At 48.9% G+C, this 22,933-nt stretch overlaps 3 protein-coding genes across 3 annotated transcripts in view; 1 reads left to right on the top strand and 2 right to left on the bottom strand.

Annotated features, from left to right (window-relative positions):
- The window catches only part of LOC139746353 (NADH dehydrogenase [ubiquinone] 1 beta subcomplex subunit 2, mitochondrial-like), a 246,601-nt gene that overhangs the window by 132,348 nt on the left and 91,320 nt on the right, over positions 1-22,933 (top strand). The gene's annotated exons all lie outside the window — the stretch shown is intronic.
- Positions 16,289-21,142, bottom strand: LOC139746156 (uncharacterized). Its single transcript, XM_071657022.1, has 2 exons — positions 21,135-21,142; positions 16,289-21,019 (listed from the first exon to the last, which is right to left on the bottom strand). Exons 1-2 carry the CDS (start codon positions 21,140-21,142, stop codon positions 17,914-17,916), a joined length of 3,114 nt encoding a protein of 1,037 aa, XP_071513123.1. The 3' UTR covers positions 16,289-17,913.
- The window catches only part of LOC139746352 (uncharacterized), a 64,307-nt gene continuing 63,140 nt past the window's right edge, over positions 21,767-22,933 (bottom strand). The window contains exons 3-4 of the mRNA XM_071657530.1: positions 22,573-22,744; positions 21,767-22,237 (exon numbers count right to left, since the gene is read on the bottom strand). Coding sequence (XP_071513631.1) covers positions 21,770-22,237; positions 22,573-22,744 — 640 coding nt within the window. The 3' untranslated portion in view covers positions 21,767-21,769. The remainder of the gene's footprint in view (positions 22,238-22,572; positions 22,745-22,933) is intronic.

Genomic DNA, 22,933 nt, shown 5'->3' with positions numbered 1-22,933 from the left:
ACAATCAAAGGCCATAATAAGAAAAGAATTATGCAAGGAAATTGTTAGAAAACATGTCAAGAAATACTTTCGTGGTAACATGAGTACTTGATGAATGGAACAAGTTAAGACCTGGAATTGTAAATGTTGACAGCAAACAAAAGTTGACGGTAAATAATGGTACAGAAAGGTCAGGAGATGGGGGGCCCCACCAGTGTAGAACTCCCTTTTGGTACGATGCAAACGCGCGATAACACACACACACACACACACACGTTGCTTCATTCACCTCAGCTGTGTAAAGTTAGGAGCAAATGGGCCTTCAACTACGCCTCACCAACTTCGTCATCCATCCTTCAAACATAACAAAGCCGTTAGCCACACAAACGTGGGAACCAGAACGTTCATTCGCTGGTTGCATGAGCACAATAGCCGTTCAACAGATGCACAACGGAGCAAGATCGCTCCCAGTACAAGCTCACCTTAACATGTTAGGCAGGTTACTACTTCCTGAAAGCACTACACTTCTCCCGCCCAGACCACTTCCAAACCAGTAACGAAATATAAATTATAAGCCTATAATTGCTTCACACTTCAGAAGCCTTGTGTACAGATCCCCTTCCCCCCCAACAATCATTACACTGTCAAAACTAATTCACACACAGACTCGTCGGCATGCACTAAACATAGCCCTCCCAACCCAGACTTAAACACTACTGCTCCCAGATATACATCCATCTGAAACCACACTCCCTAGACATGTAAGAATGATGACACTCAACACTTCTTTACAGTATAAAGGCGGTCCTGTTTGCAGACACCGAGGAAGTTACCAAACGCACGATGACTAACCCCCCATATACAGAAGTGTCAACAATTCATCCATTCCCTTGGCAGCATAGACGTTGGTGGCTGATGGGGTGATACATTGTGCATAGTCGTCTTCATTTAGTGTATTTTACATCAGCCCTTTCCTCAGTCGCTGTTGAGAATCGATCCTATGCCCATGGAACGCTACTGAATGGTAATGATCAAAGGAATCAGTTCTTCACATATTGTAGGTCAGTTAAGGTGGGACAAGCCTCCCACACTCTAGTCCCGAGAATGCTGGAGCCTCTACTCCCGTGCGTCTCTGTAATGTCATCTGATCGGATCAGGTGATGTTCACGTATATAGATGTGAGCAGTTTTACCAATGCGCCACAGGGAATGGAACCCGAGCCACCGAGAACGGTAGACATGCAGCATACCCTTGGATTACCGATGGGCAAATGCTTGATATTACTGTCAATTTGCAGAGAGTCTTGAGGTCTAGAATGTCATCAGTCTTTCTGGACCGAATTATACGTTTTATGTTCCATTGTTGGGAGATAATGAAGATATCACAAGGTTGAATATAAAATGACTAACAGAATCGTATCAGAAGGTTGCATTAACACTTGCTTACCTGATTACTGAAGACACAACTGCATTTACTTTTTCTCCCGGGCTGAGCGAGGGCGTGGCTTGGCCCGCCAAGGCCGCCAACCGTTGCCCCAGTTGCTGCCAAATATAGACGTTAACTACTACCTTATTAATCTATTTCCATCATATATTAAACGAGGAAACTTGTAGTTAATCTTTTTCATTGGAAGTGTCAGAATCAGCTGTTGTCCTTTTCGTAATTACGCTTATATAAGGAACTTGTTTTACTCCTAAGCTCAGATAAGGGGATTGTATGGTGGCGGGTGCAGGAAAAGAGCAAGTCATGTGACTCCAGGCAAACTTGTCGTCTCCTCCCGCCAGACCCATTACTGAACGCTCAGACGACTCCACCGTCTCTCTCTCTTTCTCTCGTCATAAAATCCCGCTTATTTCCTCTGCCATCATGGTATATTCAAGTCTTCCTTGTGGAGGTATTTCATTAATGGATAACTCGTTGAAATTTAGTTTGTCATGCAGTTTTTGTTGAGTTTCTTCTGTCGTATTAAAGGAGAGGTTTATTTCGGGGGGTTTGGTTAACCTTGAGAACGGCGGCGTCTGTGGTATACACATCTTAGCCTTTGACCTGATCCTTAATGGTCAGGTCGAGGGCAACGCCTTCATACCCAGGGTTCATAGTCTCGTGTTCAATGGGTTAATGGCACTTAAAACCCTCGTATATTAGGGAAAATGATCACTCCTCTATAGACACTTAAAGTGAAGGGAACATGCAACGTGATGTCCCGTAGACTCGAAAAAAAAGGTTCATGAGAAAAAATTATTATGATCTGAAGAGAGAAGTTGAGTCCTTTTGGTAGACAATGTAAATATAAAGACCTGAAGAAAAAGATGGTTATGAATTTCTAAAAAGCAAATGAGGATATGAAAAAGATAATGGATGATGATATTAAAAGAGGCAATAGATAGAGAAGGGAGGTCTGTGTGAAACGCGAGGATGAACTACAGTGGAGGAAAAAGAACTGGAAGGTTCTTTGTTAGAAAGGTTAAAGTTCCTCTTAGGAGGAGAGAGTACCCTGCCTGGGGCTGGTGGTGTGAGGGACGTGGACCCACACACGAGATACTAGATGCCTGGAGAGTGAAGGGGAGAGAAATGTAGGAGGGAGGGAAGAGAGTGAGAGGGATAGTAATGCTGCAGAATAATGGGAAAGTTGGAGGCACAGATACGATGGTGAGCGAGGAGTTTGGAGAGGGGGGAGGGTGAAACTGGTGTGGCGTGGGTCTGGAAAGTGTGCGTGTGTGGGTATCACAGGGAGGGAGGTGGTCGGGCGCCTGATGACTGGACGAAGACTGGGTCTGTTGTTCCATGGTAGGAAATTATATGTTAGAAAAGATACGACAAGTGTTACCAAGGAATGTCTGCGTGGCTTAGTGGGCGAGGGTGTGTGGTTGGACAGTGGATGATTGTTGCCAGGATCAGTGAAGCCCGAGTTAACGATCAATGTAAGGATTAATGAAGCCGTTGTTCATGATCAAAATAGGGATTAATGAGGTCTTTGTAAACGATCGTTGTAAGGATTAGTGAAGCCGATGTTAGTGAGGAACAAGAAGGGCTTAGGAAGGGGAGAGAGCTGGGTGTGGACTCGATCCTCCCCCTCAGGCAGGTGGTGGGGTAAGTCGGAGAGAAAAAAAAAAATGAATGCTTATTTTACTCCGTCCTAAAAGGCGAGTAATTACATCAGTGGTTGCGGACACAGAGAGGTGTCGTGCCCTTTGGTGTAAGTGGAGCAATTGTACGTAGTGCTGAGAGATCTTATATAGGAAGTAACGCTTTTTGACAGATCATGATGGTATGGGTGACTGGTTCCGTAGAGAAATGCGGGGGGGTTCGTCAAGGTTGTGTGATGTAACGATAGTTTTTGCCGTTGCTGTTTTTTATGGAGCATCGCGTGAAATGAGAGTGAGGTAGAGTGTGCACCGCTGGACTGTCGTCGAACAGCATGGAAGTGATGCACGTTAACAGTGTTAAAGTACGACGGTCAAAGGCCGAGCCGTCGTGCTCAAGGGTCTTACCGTCGTGCTCAAGGGTCCTACCGTCGTACTAAGGTGTTACACTTCCTGCCATTTAGTATCAACCTGGCAACCTTTGCCGAGGTAGAGGATCGAATTCCTTCAGTTGCTTTGTTGTAGATGCTCAGGTTTATTCCTAAAGCAACTTGTTAACCTTGAGATTATTAACGTGCCAGGCTCTTGCACCAGTACTACCTGGCTGGTTCTAGTGTACTGGACGAGGCGTCTTTTGCCCCAGTACCTGGCAGGATGGTGTACTGGACATGGCGTCTCTTGCACCAGTACCTGGCTGGTTCTGGTGTACTGGACGAGGCGTCTTTTGCCCCAGTACCTGGCAGGATGGCGTACTGGACATAGCGTCTCTTGCACCAGTACCTGGCTGGTATTAGTGACTCCACTGCAGTACAGGCGACGCAAGGTTTCCATGGAACACCCTTCTGGTGTGGTTGAGAATGAACTCCTCTCGATCTACTTGAATGACGCGCCAGAGGGTTTGGAATCCTACCTGAACGTGTTTGCTGATGATGCCTCGGAAGTAAAAAAAAAAAAAAAAAAGCGAGGAGAAGGCATCATCTTAACAAGGCAATCCAGACTGACTCCAGAATTGGTCTGGTACATGGCTGATGAAGTTCAACCCCCAGCGAATGTAAAGTAATGAGGATGGGAGAGACTTAGTGAGGGTGTCTGCATGAACATCATCTCGCAAGATGTCAGAGAAGATTCAAGTGTAAAACTTCCACGCCCACCAATACAGACAGGTAATTACACACACACACACACACACACACGTAATACGGCGCTGATACCCAAACAGACACGTTCCAAACCCACAGATGTTTTTGGCCCAGCCGCCACAGACCTTCGCATGTTGTCCACAGTCTTGGCAGAGCGCCCTAGCCACGCCGGCCTCACTAAGAGGAAGGCCAGAGTAGACAATTGTCCCACACTGAAGGACAGGAGAGCGTGGCACCTCCGGCGACCTTCCCTGGCGTGTGTGCCTCGTCGGTATTAACTTCTTCGGGGATTTTTTTCGCCCTGTTGTGTATCCTAAAGTAACTGTTGTCCCGTTTCCAGTGATATCTTCAAATATATTTTTTTCCTTATTTCTTGGAAGAATCTTTGTATCTTGTTTTCACTAATGTTGTCGGGATTTGTTTTTATTATTTGCTTAACCTTGCCTTCCTCGCTTTCATCAGTTTCTTTTATATTTGATTTTTTGAGAGAACTTTGTACATCACTTTCATCTATATCTAAGGCTTTATTATTTTTACTAGTATTTCCTAAAGGAACTGCAGGAGTCGGCCATTTTTTTTTAATCACTAAAGGAACTGTATGTGTTGTGGTAGAGGCGGTGGTGCTGGCGTTGTAACGTGTTGATATACAAGATGTTCTGATTGTTGGTCAATTCTGTTGATTCTTCCCTCTGATGAGGAAAAGAAGACCATGCGTGTTACTGAGAGGGCACCAGAGACCCCGTCGTGTTGCTGAGGGTACCAGAGACCCTGTCGTGTTGATGAGAGGGCACCAGAGACCCTGTCGTGTTGATGAGAGGGCACCAGAGACCCTGTCGTGGTGCTGTGAGGGCCCCAGAGACCCCGTCATGATGCTGAGAGGGCCCCAGAGACCCTGTCTTGTTTCTGAGGGTTTCAGAGTCCCTTCTGTCGTGTTCCTGACGGTTTTCAGTGACCCTGTCCATGTTGCTGAGGCATTTGAGGACTCGTTCAGTCCTGCTACCCGTGCATGTATTACCATCTGATTTGAATAGTATGTTGAAGCTGGACGCTGAACCCTGTAACGTTAGCCCGGGCGGTGTGTTACCTGATACCACGACCTCCGCCTAACTTGCAGGTACCTACCTACCTGGCTACGGGGGCAGGTGAGAGCCAGCACAACCCCCCCTCCATACCTGGTAGTGTGCATTAATGCCAGTACTTGAGTTAGGCCGACATGACGAAAGCTAATGTGATTTAGATGATGTGTGTAACGGTGAAAGCCGCGCCGCTGGTCCGAACGGTCGTCAGTCACGATGCCGTGTGAAGCGAGACTCCGTGTGTGTGTGTGTGTGTGTGTGTGTGTGTGGCTGGTGGTCAGGGATATTATCATCATCATCATCATTGTCATCATCTTCATCATCATCATCCTCGTCATCATTATCCTGTAATTGTCTTGAGGTTTTCTGTAATGCTACTGATGCTGGTCAGTAATTACACTGTGGCCTGTTTGTCTGTGTTCCTGGCGCTACCTCGCTAAAGCAGGGGGTGGCGATGCTCCTTCCTGTAGAGCGGGGTGGCGCCGGGAATGGTCGAAGGCAAGCAAGTATGAATATGTGCATGTGTTTATATATGTATATGTCTGTGTATGTGTATGTATATGTTGATATGTATATGGATACGTATGCATATGTAAGTGTTTGGGCGTTTATGTGTATATGTATATGTGTATATGAGTGGATGGGCCATTCTTCGTCTGTTTCCTGGTACACCCTCACTGACGTGGGAAACAGCGATTAAGTATAATAAATACATAACTAGATAAATAATATATATATATATATATATATATATATATATATATATGTGTGTGTGTGTGTGTGTATGAGTGGATGGGCCATTCTTCGTTTGTTTCCTGGTACTCCCTCGCTTTATAGATTACAAACAAAAAAGATGTTTGGGATAGTAAAGGATTACGTGTGTGTCTAGTCCTGGTTGGTATAGAGCGAGACCAGACGTCTGGCCTCGTCATGTACTTTTGGTTAATAAAGCGTTCCCGCAGTGAACTCTGACTGGAGGTGGAAGGCGTCCTGTGCCCGGATTCCTGGGATCCTTTTGGTCCCCCGGTGCAGCCTGTGTTGCTGGCGAGTCCCATCATCCCATACTTCCTAGAGGCCTTTCAGATCCTGCACGCCTGGTTTGTGGTGGAAGGCACGGTGGGGGTCCTCCCTCCCCTTCAGAGGACCACCTTACGTACGCCAGGTCACTCGTTCACATCTTGTGTCCTGGGCGAGCCGAGAGTCTTCCATGAGGCACGTCGTCTGTGGAATGGACCTGCGTACGTTCCTGGAGCGTGTTGCTTTGGTCATCGAGGCCTCGAACGCAGCCCACCAAAACCTCATGAGAGATAAAAGGATGTTGGAGTGTGAATATCGCTGTCGTACGAGTACTCTGCTGTGGGAAACACCAACTGCATTCGCCGGTAGGATCTATTTATGTCATGCTCGCCTTGGTAACAGGCTTGGAGGGGGGGTGGTTTGCCTATAACGGAGCGAGCGGTGGTGGTGGTGGTGGCCGGTGAGATGTGCTGCTGGCGGCCCCAGACACGGATGGAACGAATGATCCGCGTCGTTTGTCCAAGGTCGAGGAGCAAGACGTGCGCGGGTGGCCTTGTGTCTCTCCTGGCCGGGCCCGAGAGGCCGTCAGCCGTCATTACGCCCGTCCTTCACCAGCTGTGTATCTGTTGTCATCCGTTCCCATCCCCATGTCCACTGAGTAGTGGGTCGGTAGCGCGTAACACTGTGCCTTCTGAGTCGGTCAGTTGTACACAGGTGGGGTCCGTAGGCTGGCGAAGGATGGAAGACGCCCGCCTGGCACTGTGGATTGTTTTAAGTAGAACATTTCCTCGGTCACGAGGGTAATACAGTAAGGGTCAGGTCAAGGGCCGGGCTTTCATATAACCAAGGGTCGCAGCGTCGACCTGAAAGGGTCGTAACGTCGTGATCAAGGATCGTACCGTCGTGATCAAGGATCGTACTGTCTTGATCAAGGATCGTACCGTCGTGATCACGGGTCGTACCGTCGTGATCACGGGTCGTACCGTCGTGATCACGGGTCGTACCGTCGTGATCAAGGGTCGTACCGTCGTGATCAAGGGTCGTACCGTCGTACCGAAGAGGTCGTGCAATGTTCACATGTACGTAGCCATAATTACGGCGTCCTTGGGCCAGCTTGTCGTCCTTGCCACGAACACGGGTCTCACAGTCAGGAGGAGTGAGGAGCAGAGTGGATGAGCTGGTCATCACGCCAGCTCAGCCTGGATATATCACTCTCCATCTGTTGCTGGGTGTTGATATGCCATTTGGGATCGTGATGAAAACCCTCGTATATTGCCGATTGTCATTCGTAAAATGTTTTATGGTGCGTTTTATCATCATTCTTTACGTCCTGTTTGTATTGGATTGAGATGTCTCACGTTCGTGTTTGAGTTAGATATTTTATGGTTGAGATAATTCTACTGTTTGTTTATGGACATTTTTTCGTCTCATGGCCAAATGGTTAATGTTGGACACGTCAACATCTTCAGTATTTAAACTCATAGTTAGCTGGGTTTTGGATGATTCCAGTTCTTGATGTTGTTTCCTGACTATATCAGGTTTTGTCTGGTTCGTGGGAGACTTATATGCCTCAGTCGTATACTTTCCAATACGCTCCATTGCTCTCGCTTTTTTTCTCTCTCTCTCTTTCTGTCTTTTACCACTTTCTAAAATTCGTGCTCTGTGAATCTCCTCTCTGGCCCGCATCGTCATGTCTGATTCATTCATCTCTCTTGGTGCCTCCATGTGCAACGTGACTGTTGGAGTCCGCCGCTTCCCACAGCATGTGCATCCTGATGCCCTTTGGTTCATCACCAGCTTGTCTTGGCCATTTATCCCGAGGCTCTGGAAGGTTAATTATGTTGCCACATCTGCTATTACTTTATATTTGGAGAGCCGTAAGATTTTTTTTTTTCTGGTCGTTTTCTTTTTCTTTTTCCTTCACCTTCCGTTCATTAGTTCACCAGTTTTTTTTTTCTTCTAAATGTTTCGTCTTCGACTTTTTTGTTTTTTCATCTCACCTTCCATTGTCATGGGTCTTTCATTTCGCCTCCATATCACTTCCTTCTGCCATCACACAGAGGAAAGAACTGAAGGATTTGTTCCTCGTGTAATTGTTTGCTTACTCATCTTTTATTATTATTATTATTACCATTATTATTATTATTATTATTATTATTATTATTATTATTATTATTATTATCTTTGCTGGAAGTTCCATTCATGGACACGGGTCCACATGGAGGTCAGGCCGTAATTGAAATGTGAAAAGTGATTAGGTAGAGAAATAGGAATGTAAGAGGGGAAAATGTTTTGATAATGTTGGAAGAAGAGTCAAGTCGTAACTCGTAGGTAGGAAGTGGAGAGGTCAAGTGTTGTGAAGGTTATCGGTGGAGGGAAGGAAACAGACAGCACACCGGTACACCTCTTGAGTTTGCCGAAAGAGATTTCATTGGACGCATCAGCTCTGCCGTGTTTTACGACGTGCTCCAGCCGGTGCTGGGGGACACACAAGCAGCCAGCTCTCGGTAGCAGAAACCAGAATAATACCTACAGAAGGGGGAAAGTAAACCAGCAACGCGGCTTGGGTGGGACATGTAGGTCAAGTTGCGAGGTCAGGTTGGGAGAGTTGATAAGTCGGATTGCTTCAGACTCGACTCATACTAGTAAGTTGTGGAGCTGGAAACAGCCCATATGTGAGAGCAGTTCTCCACACAAGGACGATTCAATCCTTTGTATAACTGTTTAGAGGAGTGGAATCTACGGATTCTGAAGAAGATTCCTAATTTCTTAAAGAGACAGCCTTATCTAGATAGGGAATGTGGGGTTCCCAAATTGGTGAGGTGTTACAAAGATACCAAGGATTGTTTGCTACGGATTGATGGGATTGCATGTCCATCCAAGGAGACGGGGAAGTTGTGTGGGATTTTTCAGAGCCGAGCCGACGCTGGGTATCAAGAGAGGTATTAAGTCTGGCTAGGTTGCGTCAGCCTCACTGGGAAATCTTGTCCAGGTCTTATTGAGTTTATCGAGGAAGTTGTGACGACAAGATATGTCGCAGATCGAGCAAGAGAGGATGGGGAGGATTTAAGAGAGTGAAGGGATGATGTGCTGAGATTTCAGAGTATAAACGGATTTGGTTATCGATGGAAAAGAGGATATCGTTGGTAGAGAAGAGGGAAAATTGCAGGGGAGAGTACGGAGGGAGCTCTAAGTGACACCGATGTCGATAAAGGGGAACGATTTTTTTCGAGGCTAGACATGAGGGAACAAAATACGAGGAAGGAAAGCCCAAAGAGGGAATGTTGGAATGGAGACCCTGATGCCATGTCCCCTATCTGAAGATTTCATATATCAAGGGCTGCCACACTGCTAAGATCACTCTAAGTCTCTAAGAAAGGATAACCAGGGATTCGTGAGATAGGAGAAGATAGCACCGGTGGATTCCACATTGTGAAAGCCGTACTGATGCTCGGGTAGAAGACTGTGGCGCTGAAAATTGCTAACGGAAACGTGAGTTGAGGAAAGATTGGAAGACCTCGGAAGGCGGTAGTTGGAAGGGTCGTAACGGTCATCCTCCTCTGGGACAGGATGCAGCAGGGCATATTTCCTTGAAGGACGAAGAGCTTTGGCATTGAGGCAGGCGAAATAGACGAGCAAGCACAGGCGCAGATTCAGATAGCATTCAGTGCTCTAGGACGGATGTGGTGCGGCCTTACACCTTGTTTGTGGCTGGATAGAAAAGTGCTGTTTAGAATTCCCTTTCTTATATCATCCCGTTTTCTTTGTCTGCTTCACTTTGTTTGGCTGTCATCATATATCTTCTGCCTTCCTCAAGGAGGTCATCATCTTACCGCGAGAGTTTCATTGGTTTTCAAATCTTTTTCGTTAAGAAATGTGCACGATTTTAATCTAGCGTCTTGTATCCCCGGGCAGTCCTGCCACTTTTACCCACTTTTCTCTCAGTCTTATAACGTTCCAGCCTCGCCATGTCCCAGTCAGCCGTGCCATCTCACATCATCAGCCTTGCAACCTCACAGTCAGCCTTTTGCAGCCTCTCAGCCAGTCTTGTTACCATATTTCAGCCCTGCAGTATCGGCTCTTAATTCCTGTCGTGTCCTCTTACTTAACAGCACTAATGGTGCATCCATTTTTGTAATTCTGGTTCGTTGGTTATCCGTGATACAAAATTTATCGGTTCCTTTAATAGGAGGAATGTTTCATTATTGTTTATTCCTGGAGGAAATCATCCAAGCAAATAAATCCGACAAATTTAATGTCGTTGCGTCTCACGAAGTGGACTCCAGCGTCGAGTCTGTCTTCTTTCGTAACTTTTGCAGACGCTACATTGAAGCCTTTTTTTTTTTTTTTTCTTTTAAAAGAAAATGACTCGGTAGAGACTTTTTCCCCTGAAGATGACCGTCCAGATGTGTTTTAGTGTGTCCACATACGACAGGGGGAAAAAAAATTTTAGGGTAAAAATCGCGTTAGGGAAAGTCCGGGAATTTCGGTGGAAATTCAAATATCTGGGGAAAAATCGTATGAATATTCGACCGAGGTGGGTAAAGCTGTGGCAGTGTCTTGCGGGAATGTACGGATGGTCGCTAGCGAGGCAACCTTGTCCAGAGACCGGCATGTACAACAGCGCAGCGGTGGTGACCAGGTCTTAGCTGGGCTCGCTTGCAATTCTTTTATATCGTAATGTGCGGGAGGTAACCCATCGTGGCCTCGTTCACCCTGGCTCACGTCTTGAAACGTGGCCGTCATAAGAGATTCACCTGGTGTATTTGGCGTCCATTGTATATTGTGCAGGAGGAGGGATAGAGCGCCTGCATGCCACAGTGAGATGCGAATCTCACTGAGAGTTGAAGGTATTTTGGTGGCGAAGACACGGCCGTGGTGGAGGGATGAAGGATGAGAAATGTAATGATATTCGCCCAAGAATATATATATGTATCTGGAATTGTTTATATATACTGTTGTGAACCCTGTTGCCGACTGTCCCGGGCATAAAATGTCGATACATTATGACGTCACTGTACATAATGGTGTGTGTTTACGTAGAAGAACCATTAACATTTTTCCCCCCAGAACGTAGTACAATATTTCATACATGTATTTTTTACTGCCGTGATGACCACCATCCCAATGTCTTCTGGGGCCGAGTGGGGGGGAAAAAGAGAGCCTGGAGGAAGGTAGGTAAGCAGGTTGGGAGATGGTATGTATGTACGTAGGTAGGTGGGTGTGTAGGTAGGTAGGTGAGAGTGTAGGTAGGTAGGTGGGTTTGTAAGTAGGTAGGTGGGTGGGCGTGTAGATAGGTAGGTGGGTGGGTGTGTAGGTAGGCAGGTGGGTGTGTAGGTTGGTAGGTAGGTGGGCGTGTAGATAGGTGGGTGGGTGTGTAGGTAGGTAGGTGGGTGTGTAGGTAGGTGGGTGGGTGTGTAGGTAGGTGGGTGGGTGTGTAGGTAGGTAGGTGGGTGTGTAGGTAGGTGGGTGGGTGTGTAGGTAGACTCAGGTGTGTGTGTGTGATTCGTGCGTCTACGACCCTCGTGTTGTTGTGAAACCATGAAGTAATAGCCCTATGGAAGCAACACTGATTGCTTTATTCACTGTATCTTGAAGACTTGCATCCTCTTGAGTACGACGGTGCGACCCCTGAGCACGACGGTGCGGTCCTCCAGCACGGCACGACGGTACGACCCTTGAGTACAACCTTGCGGTGCTCCAGCTCGCTACGACGCTTGGGTGTGATGGCACGGATCATACTGTCGTACTCAAGGGCCGCACGGTTGTGCTCTAAGGTGGTATAGTCGTGCTCACGGGTCGTCCCTTCGTGCTCAAGGGTCCTACTGTAGTACCGAGAGGGTCGTACCGTAGTACTCAGAGGGGTCCCACAGTACTCTAGGGTCGTACCGTACTACTCTAGCGTAGTACGGTCGTGCTTATATTGGTTTGTGTTTATTTTGTATCTTTCAAAGGTGGAAGCCTCGAAATCGCATTCGTTGTGTCTGTTTGTGTATGTTTGTCCACAAGTGAGAAACTTCATCGTTCCTCAACTTAGAGATGTGGTGGTGGTCTTCTACATCTGGAGGCAACTTGGCGAGGTAGTACACCACGACTTGTAGGCCCTCCTGCTTCAGAACTTCATCTCCTACATCTGTACGTGTTGAGTGTAGATTCTTGGTTGCCCAATTTTCTAGAGAGAAAACGGGCACGGGTCTGAACTTGACGCAGGGTAAACTTGTCAGTTCTGGACGGATTTTGACGACATTGTTGCCCGCGCCTCCCAGGCAAGAAGGCACCTCCCGCTCACGCTGCTCGTGAACGCTGTCATTAACGAGCACCTGGCCGTAGCCTGTAATAGCCCCTGACAGCGTTAACTCATCCAATCACTCCCGTAAAGATCACTCTCATTGCAGGGGAGTTCCTGTGGCGGAACTCCCCCCATGGAAGGCGCCTGGTGTCTCGACGGAGGGAAGGAGGAGTGCTAGCGTGGCAGGTGACTGGTAAAAGCATGGGTCCCTGCATGACTCGCAGGCGCATGTGTGGTCATGACGCAAGATGGTTGTTGATGACTCCGTACACCGTCGTGGTCAGAGGTGTGTGTGTGTGTGTGTGGCGGTGTAGATAGAATGTTGATCACGTGAGATCCCGGGCCCACCTCACCCTTGTGTACACACTTACCATCTATGTAGGAGCAGGAGGCAGGCTAACACGAGGCTCTGGGGTCAGCCAGTGTTGCCAAGGAATGTTGGTCGCGTGGAAAGGCATGAACTCGATTGAGGTTTGTGGAAAGTATTATGATGATAATGATATTATATTTATTAGTATTATTATCATTATTATTATTGTTGTTGTTGTTGAAAATGATAACGTTTTCCTTTCAGAATGGCATCTGCACGAGCAGCAGACAGATGACAGTTTAGTTCTGTATATATACAGACAGACCTCAGTTGTCTTGAGGGGGGGGTCTGTTACTGGCCCCACTGCCCACACCATCTCTCATAAACCAATCGAGTAGTGTCTGTATCTATAATCGTCCTGTGTGAAGTTGAACACCGAGTCTTTGTTAAGACCAGCAGGAACCTAACGTTATAGGTAGAAACAATAGACGGAAGAGGTAGTGTTGAGGGCACATGAGGCATTACCATCCTGAGAGCAACAGCGGATCTGCAATGATTAGCATTGACGTCATCTCACCGAAATTCCCCCTGTGATGATAACCTTTGTGTATTGCTGGTGTATGTCATGACCTTCCCTCTCATCCTCTTTAATCACATGTCCCAGAAAGGTGACGAAGTCCACCTGTGTGAGGCTGCAGACGGCAAGATCAGTAATTTTTGTATTTGGCTTCCTCTCGTAGGTTTGGGGGTGGGTCAGACGGCTGACACACAAGAGGCCGCCAACTCTCAGGGTCTGCCACACCAGATGTCACGATGGTATCATATATATCTCTCTCGGGATGATGCTGTCCCGGGCTAACGTAGAGTAGTGTGGAGAGGATTATTGTAAAGTATTGGAGGCTTATTGAGCATGTGTAGCATTATGTTCCTGCGTGATGTTAAAGGCGTTAATGCAAGCGAGGCCATACCTACCCCGGTCACGATTTCGGGAGAAGAAAGGAGGAAAAAAAAAGATGTTATCTTCGTGAGGCTTTAATGCACAAGCGCCAACTCTTGTCAGATTTATGTTGACAGTTTATGTTTTGGGTGTGGTCAGGAGGCGGTGCACATGCGCGGTATGACCACATGCGAAAATGATGGGATAAGCCGCTGAAAACACGACTACGATATAAAGCGCTCGCTCTCCATCATGGCTTAATGTGCACCTTAAGCTGCTCAAGGTTAGAAGCCCTGCGAAGCGTCTTTAACCGTAACGAAATCTACGGAACTGATTGAGGTAAAGTGTGGCACGAAATTCTTGAGGTACGAAAGCTACGTAGTTGATTGAGTTGTATATCAGGCGTCCGTGTTGACCTGATCAACATTAAGACACGAGTCTGGTATTGAAGAAAGAATTGTGGTCGATGTAGATATGAGTCAAACTGGTCATCATGTCTGAGAAAAGATCAGAGGAATATTATCACACTGCTCACTGATGCAGGCCTTGCTGAAGCTTCGTTCAGTAAGACATCACTACAAGTTTATTATATGAAGCCCAGAAAAAAAAGACTTGGCCCAGAATGATGGCTATCAGTCTCTGAAAATTGTAGATGCATGTCAAGTTTAATCTCGGCTCTCGCCACTCCTACTCGATCTTTTAGTTCAAGTTGTTTCTTGCGTCGTATAAGACCATCCGACATTTTGTCATGATGAGTTCCTCTCTACCAGTGTGGGTCACCTGGTCCTCCACCCACAACTCACACTCCAGGATGTGTCTACCAGTGTGGGTCAAGTGGTCCTCCACCCACAGCTCATACTCCAGTATATGTCTACCAGTGTGGGTCACCTGGTCCTCCATCCACAACTCACGCTCCAGTATGTGTCTACCAGTATGGGTCACCTGGTCCTCCACCCACAACTCACACTCCAGTTATCTTCTTCCTGTGAACGATCTCTAATCTGCGGCAGAGGTGTGTGATGTTATCATGGCTATTTAATCTGTCTATGGGTCGGGTGGTGAGGGAAGTGAATGGAGTGAGGAGCAGGTATGCAGTCGGGGGAGGTGACGGGATGTGAATCAGTTACTGCTTACTACGTAATGGTAAGTCTCTGGTGGCAGACTTGAGTGTGAAACTTTAGAAGCTGGTTTCTAAGTCTGGGAGAGTGTGTGAAAGGAGAAAGTTGGGAGTTAGTGAGAAATGATTGAATGTTATCAAGCTAAACAAGGGAGGGAGACAAGTCGGTTGGAGTGTAAGTCTGACTGGAGAGAAGCTGGAGCAAAAATGAGTCTTTTAGATACCTGAGAGTGGGCGTGGCAGCGAATGGGACCATGACAGCTGGAGTGATCCATAAGGAGGGGGGTGGGGGATGACTTGTGTGTGTCGAGTGTAGTGCGTAAGGAGAGGTCACAGAAGGTAAGGGCAAATGCAAGGTCTTCTCGTAAGACGAAGAAGTGCGGAAGAGGGTGGATGCGTTGAGAGTTTAGGATGCCTGAGGAGAATATGCGGTGTGAGGTGGGGTTGAACGAGTAAGATATGATGGGGTCAGAGAGAAGCGCGGCAGTGAGAGGAGTGTGTATGTGACAGCCGAACAGGATGTGCTGAAAGTCTCTGGACATGAGGGGAGGATGTGGTTTCGGTGCATTGTGGCGTGGCAGCTAGACAACTCATGTGAGCAAATAAAGGCTATTCTTGGTCTGTTTCTGGTGCTGTCTCGCTACGCGGTAAACAGCGAACAGCGAAGTATAAAACACACACACACACACACACACACACACACACACACACACGCACACGCACACACACACCAGGCTAAGCCGGGTACCCATTTATAACCCATCTTAGAAGGGAGGGTGAACACCTTGGAGTGGCTATGGCCCGACATCCGCGCCCAGGATTCGAACGCGGTTAGGCCGTACATGTGTGTAATGAGGTATTCCAAGCCACTATATCAGATGACATCGTTGTCAGCAGACGACACCAGAATTCGACATCACAATCAAATAATCGTTATTTCCATATAAAGGTGATATAAGAAACCAGTAAAAGTTCACCATGATATTTACTTTCTGTACTCGGTAAACCTGGTTGGGCACTCAGGGAGGTTGGTCAGGTAGTGGAACAATGGCCCCTCCCACGACCCCTGCAAATTTAAGGTATGCTCGTGCGACTACACTCACTCGTGTGATGACCCTGCTACCGACGAGAGAGAGAGAGAAGGGGCGCTCAGATGGTAGTGTATTGGCCCCCCCTCCCTATACTCCAGCTAACTCATGGAATATACCCGGACTTTACACTGTACTTGGTGGAGCTGGTTATGTACTCAGGAAAGCTGGTAATGTACTCGTCCAGGGAGCTTGGTCATGTACTCATGAGGTTTGGTAATGTACGCATGGAGGATGGTAATGAGAAACACAGTACTTTGGACTAGTTTATGAACGACTAAGTCAGGCAGGATCACACGCACAGCCAGAGTACCACAGCGTACCACACTGTATCACTCTACACCAGTGTACCACACTATGCTACACCATAGGCAATATGTAGGCTTTGAAATAATACATAATATACAAGAACATGTACAAGGAATTATGCTAATCTAAGTTTCACATCAGTTATTGAATTATATCGATAACTGGGACAGTATCTTCATGTGAGACCAAACCTTTATCTTCATTTATGAGCATAACTCATAAAGTGTATGGTCTTAACCCCTTGTGAACGACTGTGCGACCCTTGAGCACGACGGGGCGACCCATGCGTGTATTGGCCTGGCCTTAGAACTCGCCCCTGTACCGTCGTATTCAAGGGTCGTGCTGTCGTGCTTAAGGGTCGCATCGTCGTGTTCCAGGGTCTCATTGTCGTGCTCAAGGGATAAAGCATATTCATAAGCGCATAAGATTATGAACAAAGTGAACCTTTCAGTCATCCCTCTGGGCAGTCGTCTCAGGGTCCGGTAACTGCTGGTCGTCCAATGAAAGATGAATAAATATATGAAGGATGAATGTCCAGCAAGGCGAGTAGATAATAATTCGAGTCCTTCCTTACAGACTAGTAATACTTTGGGATATGACCCATCCTATGCTCGCGACCTTGACGCTCCTTTGGTCTTGGCACGTCAGTCCTCTCTCTCTCTCTCTCTCTCTCTCTCTCTCTCTCTCTCTCTCTCTCTCTCTCTCTCTCTCTCTCTCTCTCTCTCTCTCTCTCCCACATCTGCTGCAGGTGTTTACCTCCCCTGTAGCCACACCTGGAGGCGTCTCCCCCCCCCCTTCCCACCCAACCCTGTTTTCGCACGTGCCCCCACAACTCCCTTGTCTGTGCATCAGTACAGCTCTTCCTCTGGCTCACACACCCACCAGTATCTCCACTTTAGTTTCACCTCCACACTTGCGTGTTCTGTGTTCTTGTCTATCCGCCTGCACGTCTTCGTTTCATCATGGCATCACTCGCCTCTTCATGTCACGCATAGAATGCGAGATTTTTGCTTTCATTCTTTTCTTTTTCAGATTATTTTTTTTCCCGGTAATAATTTCTCTTTTCAATAGATTTTTTTCCCGGTAATACTTTCTCTTTTCAATAGAATTTCGAACATTTCATTCGAGGTGAACCACAGCTGAGTTTCTTTGACGTGACACTTAACATTCCCTTGGTAAAATCATCATGAGGTCTTCGTTCATTATCTAGTTTCAGTTGTTCCGATATTTTATTTTCCTCGTTTTATCACCGATGATGTTTGTCTCTGACACGTTCATCTGGCGTGTGTGGTGCACGAGAGACACCTCACGTGCGTCAGGTGGCATCTCACAGTGCTACAAGATGGTACCTCGGTACTGCAAGATGCCACCTGCCAGTGATGCAAATTGACACCTCCCAGTGCTGCTAGGTGCCACCTGCCAATACCGCAAGGTGCCATCTGCCAATATTGCAAGGTTCCACCTGGCCAGTTTTGCCAGATGGCACCGTCTGGTACCGCAGGGTGACGTGTTGCCAACGTAGCAGGCCACTGACCACAAGAGGCACGGGTCATGGTGAGGAGAGGTCCCTCAGCCTCCGCTGGCGTCCTCCAAGTCGCACACCTCCGAGGGACGGCAGTTGGTGAAGGCGAAGGAGCCGTCAGTACGCACCAGACCCCGGGACAGTGTCCCCTCCTCGTCCATGTGTTCCCACCGCCGCAGCACCTTGGAGTTCCTCACCCGTTGTCGTCGCATGTTCCTCGAACGCATGAGGTCACCGCTGCGTCTGGTTCCCGTGTTGGACTTACGTTCCGGCTGGGTTGACTTTGGGGAAGTCTGACTCTGCTTGCGGATGAGCGAGACCCCAGAGCTGGGGACGCCCGGGGTGATGTGGACGATGACGTCATGATCAGGTCGTAAGATGGCGATGTTAGGTTCATTGGACTTAATGGTGCTGAGCGCCACCACCTTCCCGCGCTGCACGGAGATTCCGCCCATCACCTTTAGAGGAGTGACTTGGTCACCGAGTGGCGGGATGACGGTCATGCTGCCCATGGCGTCACTTGGAGCTGCTGCGGAGGGTCTCGTGGTGCGACGGGCGCTGCCTTGCGCAGCCCCTGCCACGGTGCCTGTGCGGCTGACGGGTCGCCTCCCACCCGACGGTCCAGTCCTGCTGTTGGTTCGAGTGGCGCCACGACCAGTGCTCTGTGTTGGTGAAGTCATGGCTTCTCCGCCGTCAGCTGGGGCACGAAAGCGTTCTCTAACCCTCTGCCGAGTCCTCGGGGCCGTTTGAGATTGGCCGTTCCTCCCATTCTTTCTCTGTCGTTCCCAGTTGTGGGCGACTGTGTCCTGGTTGGAGGTTTCCATAACTCTAGGCCCTTCTATTTGAGACGGGGCTCCTTCAGGCGACGTAAGAATTCTGGACTGCGAGCCGCCGGACACCGTCTGCGTGTTGGAGTTCCTCCCACCAGTAGACGTGGTCGTCCTCGCTGGAGCGCTCGTTTGGCCATCACGATTCTGAATCACACTTCCTCGGTGATTATTGCCGTTACTTCTACCTGTATTAATTAGTCCTGTACTGGCAGTATTCCTGGGTAGGCCTTGTGAACTCGTCCGGGTATTCCCTTGCCTAAGTCTCTTGTTGCCATTACCTAAGCTTCGTATCCCTGCCCTACCAGTCTGAGTGCTCTGGACCGACCCTTGGGAACTCCGGCCGGGAATATTTCCAGCAAAGCTTTGCATGTTCCCCCTTGTTGTAGTTGGCGCACTGCTCCCGGCGAAGTTGTTCGACTGGACGTCCCCTGCCGGTGAACTACCCGAGCCAGGACTGGTCGACTTCACACTGGCGCCGGAGTTAAGACTGGTCCCTCGGTCATTGCTGAGGCTTCCGGTAGGCTTGTTTGAACTGGCCTCCATCCCAGGGTTGAGATTTCCACGACCTCCTGAACCAGTCTGCGAGTTTCCCCTCGGACTGTTTCCTCTGTTGCCTGCTCCACTGGTCACACTCCCACCTGGGCCGTTTCTTGAGTTTCTCCCTGCACCGTTGAAGCCTCCACTAGGACTGTTCCCGGTGCTGCCTGTTCCAGCACTGAAAATTCCTCCTGTGGGACTACTTCCCCTGGTTCCCATTCCAGAACCAAAGCTTCCAGCGGAGTTGACAGCCGAGTTACCTGGTCTGGAAGGTACGTTGGCACTGGGGCTGCTTGATGTACTGCTCGTTCCAGGGTTGAAATTCCTTCCTGACGTATCCGTTGTGCTGATTGTGCCACCGTTGAAAGTTCCTCTCGGACTGTTTCCAGTGTTTCCTCTTCCAGTATTTAGACTTCCTCCCGGGCGGCCAGCCGTGCTACTGCCTGTTCCAGTATTTGAACTTGGTTCGTTTCCTCTGCTGCCTGTCCCAGTAGTAAAACTTTCTACTGGTTGGCTTGCAGCGGTGCCTGTTCCAGTACTGAAACTTCCTGCTGGTCCATTTGATGAGGTACCTGTTCCTGTATTGAAACTTCCTGCTGGTCCATTTGATGAGGTACCTGTTCCAGTATTGAAACTTCCTGCTGGTCCATTTGAAGAAGTACCTGTTCCAGTATTGAAACTTCCTGTTGGTCCATTTGAAGAGGTACCTGTTCCAGTATTGAAACTTCCTGTTGGTCCGTTTGATGAACTGCTACCTCTTCCAGTATTGAAACTTCCTGTTGGTCCGTTTGATGAACTGCTACCTCTTCCAGTACTGAAACTTTCAACTGGACGACCAGCTGTGTTGCTACCCGTTCCAGTATTGAAACTTCCAACTGGACGACCAGCTGTGTTGCTACCCGTTCCAGTATTGAAACTTCCAACTGGACGACCAGCTGTGTTGCTACCCATTCCAGTATTGAAACTTCCGACTGGACGACCAGCTGTGCTTCTACCCGTTCCAGTATTGACACTTCCTATTGGACCGTTTCCTGTGTTGCTGCCTGTTCCAATGTTGAAACTTCCTCCTGGTCGGCTTGCTGTGCTGCTACCTGTTACAGTACTGAAACTTCCTACTGGACTGCCAGCCGTGTTGCTGCCTGTTCCAGTATTGAAGCCCACTACTGGACTGCCAGCCGTGTTGCTGCCTGTTCCAGTATTGAAGCTTCCTACTGGACTGCCAGCCGTGTTGCTGCCTGTTCCAGTATTGAAGCCTCCTACTGGACTGCCAGCCGTGTTACTGCCTGTTCCAGTATTGAAGCCTCCTACCGGGCTGCCAGCCGTGTTGCTGCCTGTTCCAGTATTGAAGCCCACTACTGGACTGCCAGCCGTGTTGCTGCCTGTTCCAGTATTGAAGCCTCCTACCGGGCTGCCAGCCGTGTTGCTGCCTGTTCCAGTATTGAAGCCTCCTACCGGGCTGCCAGCCGTGTTGCTGCCTGTTCCAGTATTGAAGCCCACTACTGGACTGCCAGCCGTGTTGCTGCCTGTTCCAGTATTGAAGCCTCCTACCGGGCTGCCAGCCGTGTTGCTGCCTGTTCCAGTATTGAAGCCTCCTACTGGACTGCCAGCCGTGTTGCTGCCTGTTCCAGTATTGAAGCCCACTACTGGACTGCCAGCCGTGTTGCTGCCTGTTCCAGTATTGAAGCCTCCTACGGGCTGCCAGCCGTGTTGCTGCCTGTTCCAGAACTGAAACTTCCTACTGGACGGCCAGCCGTAGTACTGCCTGTTCCTGGAGTGAAACTTCCACCTGGAACGTTCCCATTGATGCTCGTTCCAGTATTAAAAGTTCCAGCTGGACTACCTGCTGGGCTGAGTGTTCCAGAGTTTAGATTTCCATTTGGAGCATTGAAGCTGTTCCTCACACCGCCATTGAAGCCCGCCGCTAAGTTTCCACTCGGGCTGTTTGTGTTACTGTTGCGAGGCCCATCGACCGTCTGCCCGGGGCCGCTGTCTGGGTCACCATTACTGATGCTGAGGGTACCGGGGTTTCCCCCAGGGCGAGATGGATTAAAGTCTCCCGCTGGAAGGTTAGGATTTCCACCTAAGCCAGAGTTGAAGTTTCTTTGGTTGTTGTTGGGGACGTTACTCACCGCTGGGGCGTTGTCGTTCCTTTTGGTGTTGATTCCAGGACCGTTATTCTTGTTGTTGTTGCTTCCGACTTGAGTATTGCCGGGGAAGCGCGGTGACCCGTTGATTGGAATATTTACGGTAGGGGTGTTTCCCGAGTTGAAGTTATGTGGGATGCTGGAAGGTTCAAGGGGTACGAAAGGATTTCTACTATTGGATTGTCCACTGTCCAGTCCTGGAACCGACCTGCCCCCGTCTTGCCGAGTGGCTGTGTTTGTTCTGTCTCGTAAGTTGTCGAAGCTTTTCCCGCTGCCACCTGAGGTCTGGGGGTTGCTCCCTAGGGGTGTGTTGATGAAGGGGTTGATGTTGGCATCCAGCACCGGGCTTCCAGATACCCGTCCTCCTACCCCGTTGCCGTTAACCGCCGCGCCTAACCTGTTCCGTGGTATATCACCTCTGTTTCCAGGAGGCGTCTGCTGTCCCTGGCCTCCTGATCCGTCTGTCCAGGAGAGGGACGTCGAGGCGCGCCAGTTGACCCAGGATTAGTTTGGTCCGTCGGCATGAAATTCAAGGTACGGAGAGGATCTCTAGCTCCTCGAGGGGGACTTGGTAGAGGGACTCCAGTACCTCCTTGAAATATCCCGGCTGTGTTGATGCGGGGAGGGGGTGCGTCGTCCGGGTAATCGTAGTCTATAGTTGGACCCGGCCTGTTGCTGCGGCCAGCGGACCCTCGAACACGACCAGCTCGATCCAGGTTCCTCATCGGTGCTCGGTTCTTAGTGTCCGCCCGCGGGGGACTCTTGCCTGTACTGGAGGCCTCCTCCGCTTTCCCATGGCCGAAGCCAAGCCAGCCATTTTGCTGGCAGAGGACGACCCCCACGATTATGGCCACCACGAACTGAAAGGGAAACAGAACAGATCATATGTTATTAAGAGTCGTACAATGTTTTCCCCAAAATAGGGGCTGTGCATCTCCCTGATAGTAGTCACGGTGATATTTACGACTATCTTGCCTGGCTAGATTACAGAATAAGAACAGATCATTAGAACTTCCTCTAGTGCTTAGCATTAATAATTATGGTCGAGGCAGATAGCAACAAGCCAACCTTGAGCGTTTTATCTTTCCCTTTTTTCATCTATCAGAACTCGGCCAAGTGTGTGAGACAGAATGAGAGATGCCTCCCGACTGCAAGGTATTTAAGTGGGACAGGTTGTATCCACATATCAACTCACGAGCATGGTGTAGCAGCCGATAAGCATGACGGTCTGAAGGTTGAACCTCTGCTTGCGGGCCTCATCTTTGTACCTGGATCGCTGGATGTGCATGTAATAGTCTTGGTCAGTGTCTTGCGCCAGCGTTAGGTTGCTGCCGTGTGGGTCCCTGGGACGGGACAACGTGCTCGTCCTGCGGGTGGAAGGAAAAACACCAGGTGAGGGAGTCGTTAGGGGAGACATTGGTAGGTGAGGGAGTCGTTAGGGGAGGCATTGGTAGGTGAGGGAGTCGTTGGGGGAGGCATTGGTAGGTGAGGGAGTCGTTAGGGGGGATTACTAGACGAGGGAGTCTCTATGGGGGAGGACTAGATCAGTGAATCAC

The sequence above is a fragment of the Panulirus ornatus genome, chromosome 64 (assembly GCF_036320965.1).
Source record: "Panulirus ornatus isolate Po-2019 chromosome 64, ASM3632096v1, whole genome shotgun sequence".
In the NCBI taxonomy this organism is placed as follows: Eukaryota; Metazoa; Arthropoda; class Malacostraca; order Decapoda; family Palinuridae; genus Panulirus; species Panulirus ornatus.
Note: the sequence above shows the minus strand (reverse complement) of the source record. Positions and strands in the feature narration are given on the sequence as shown.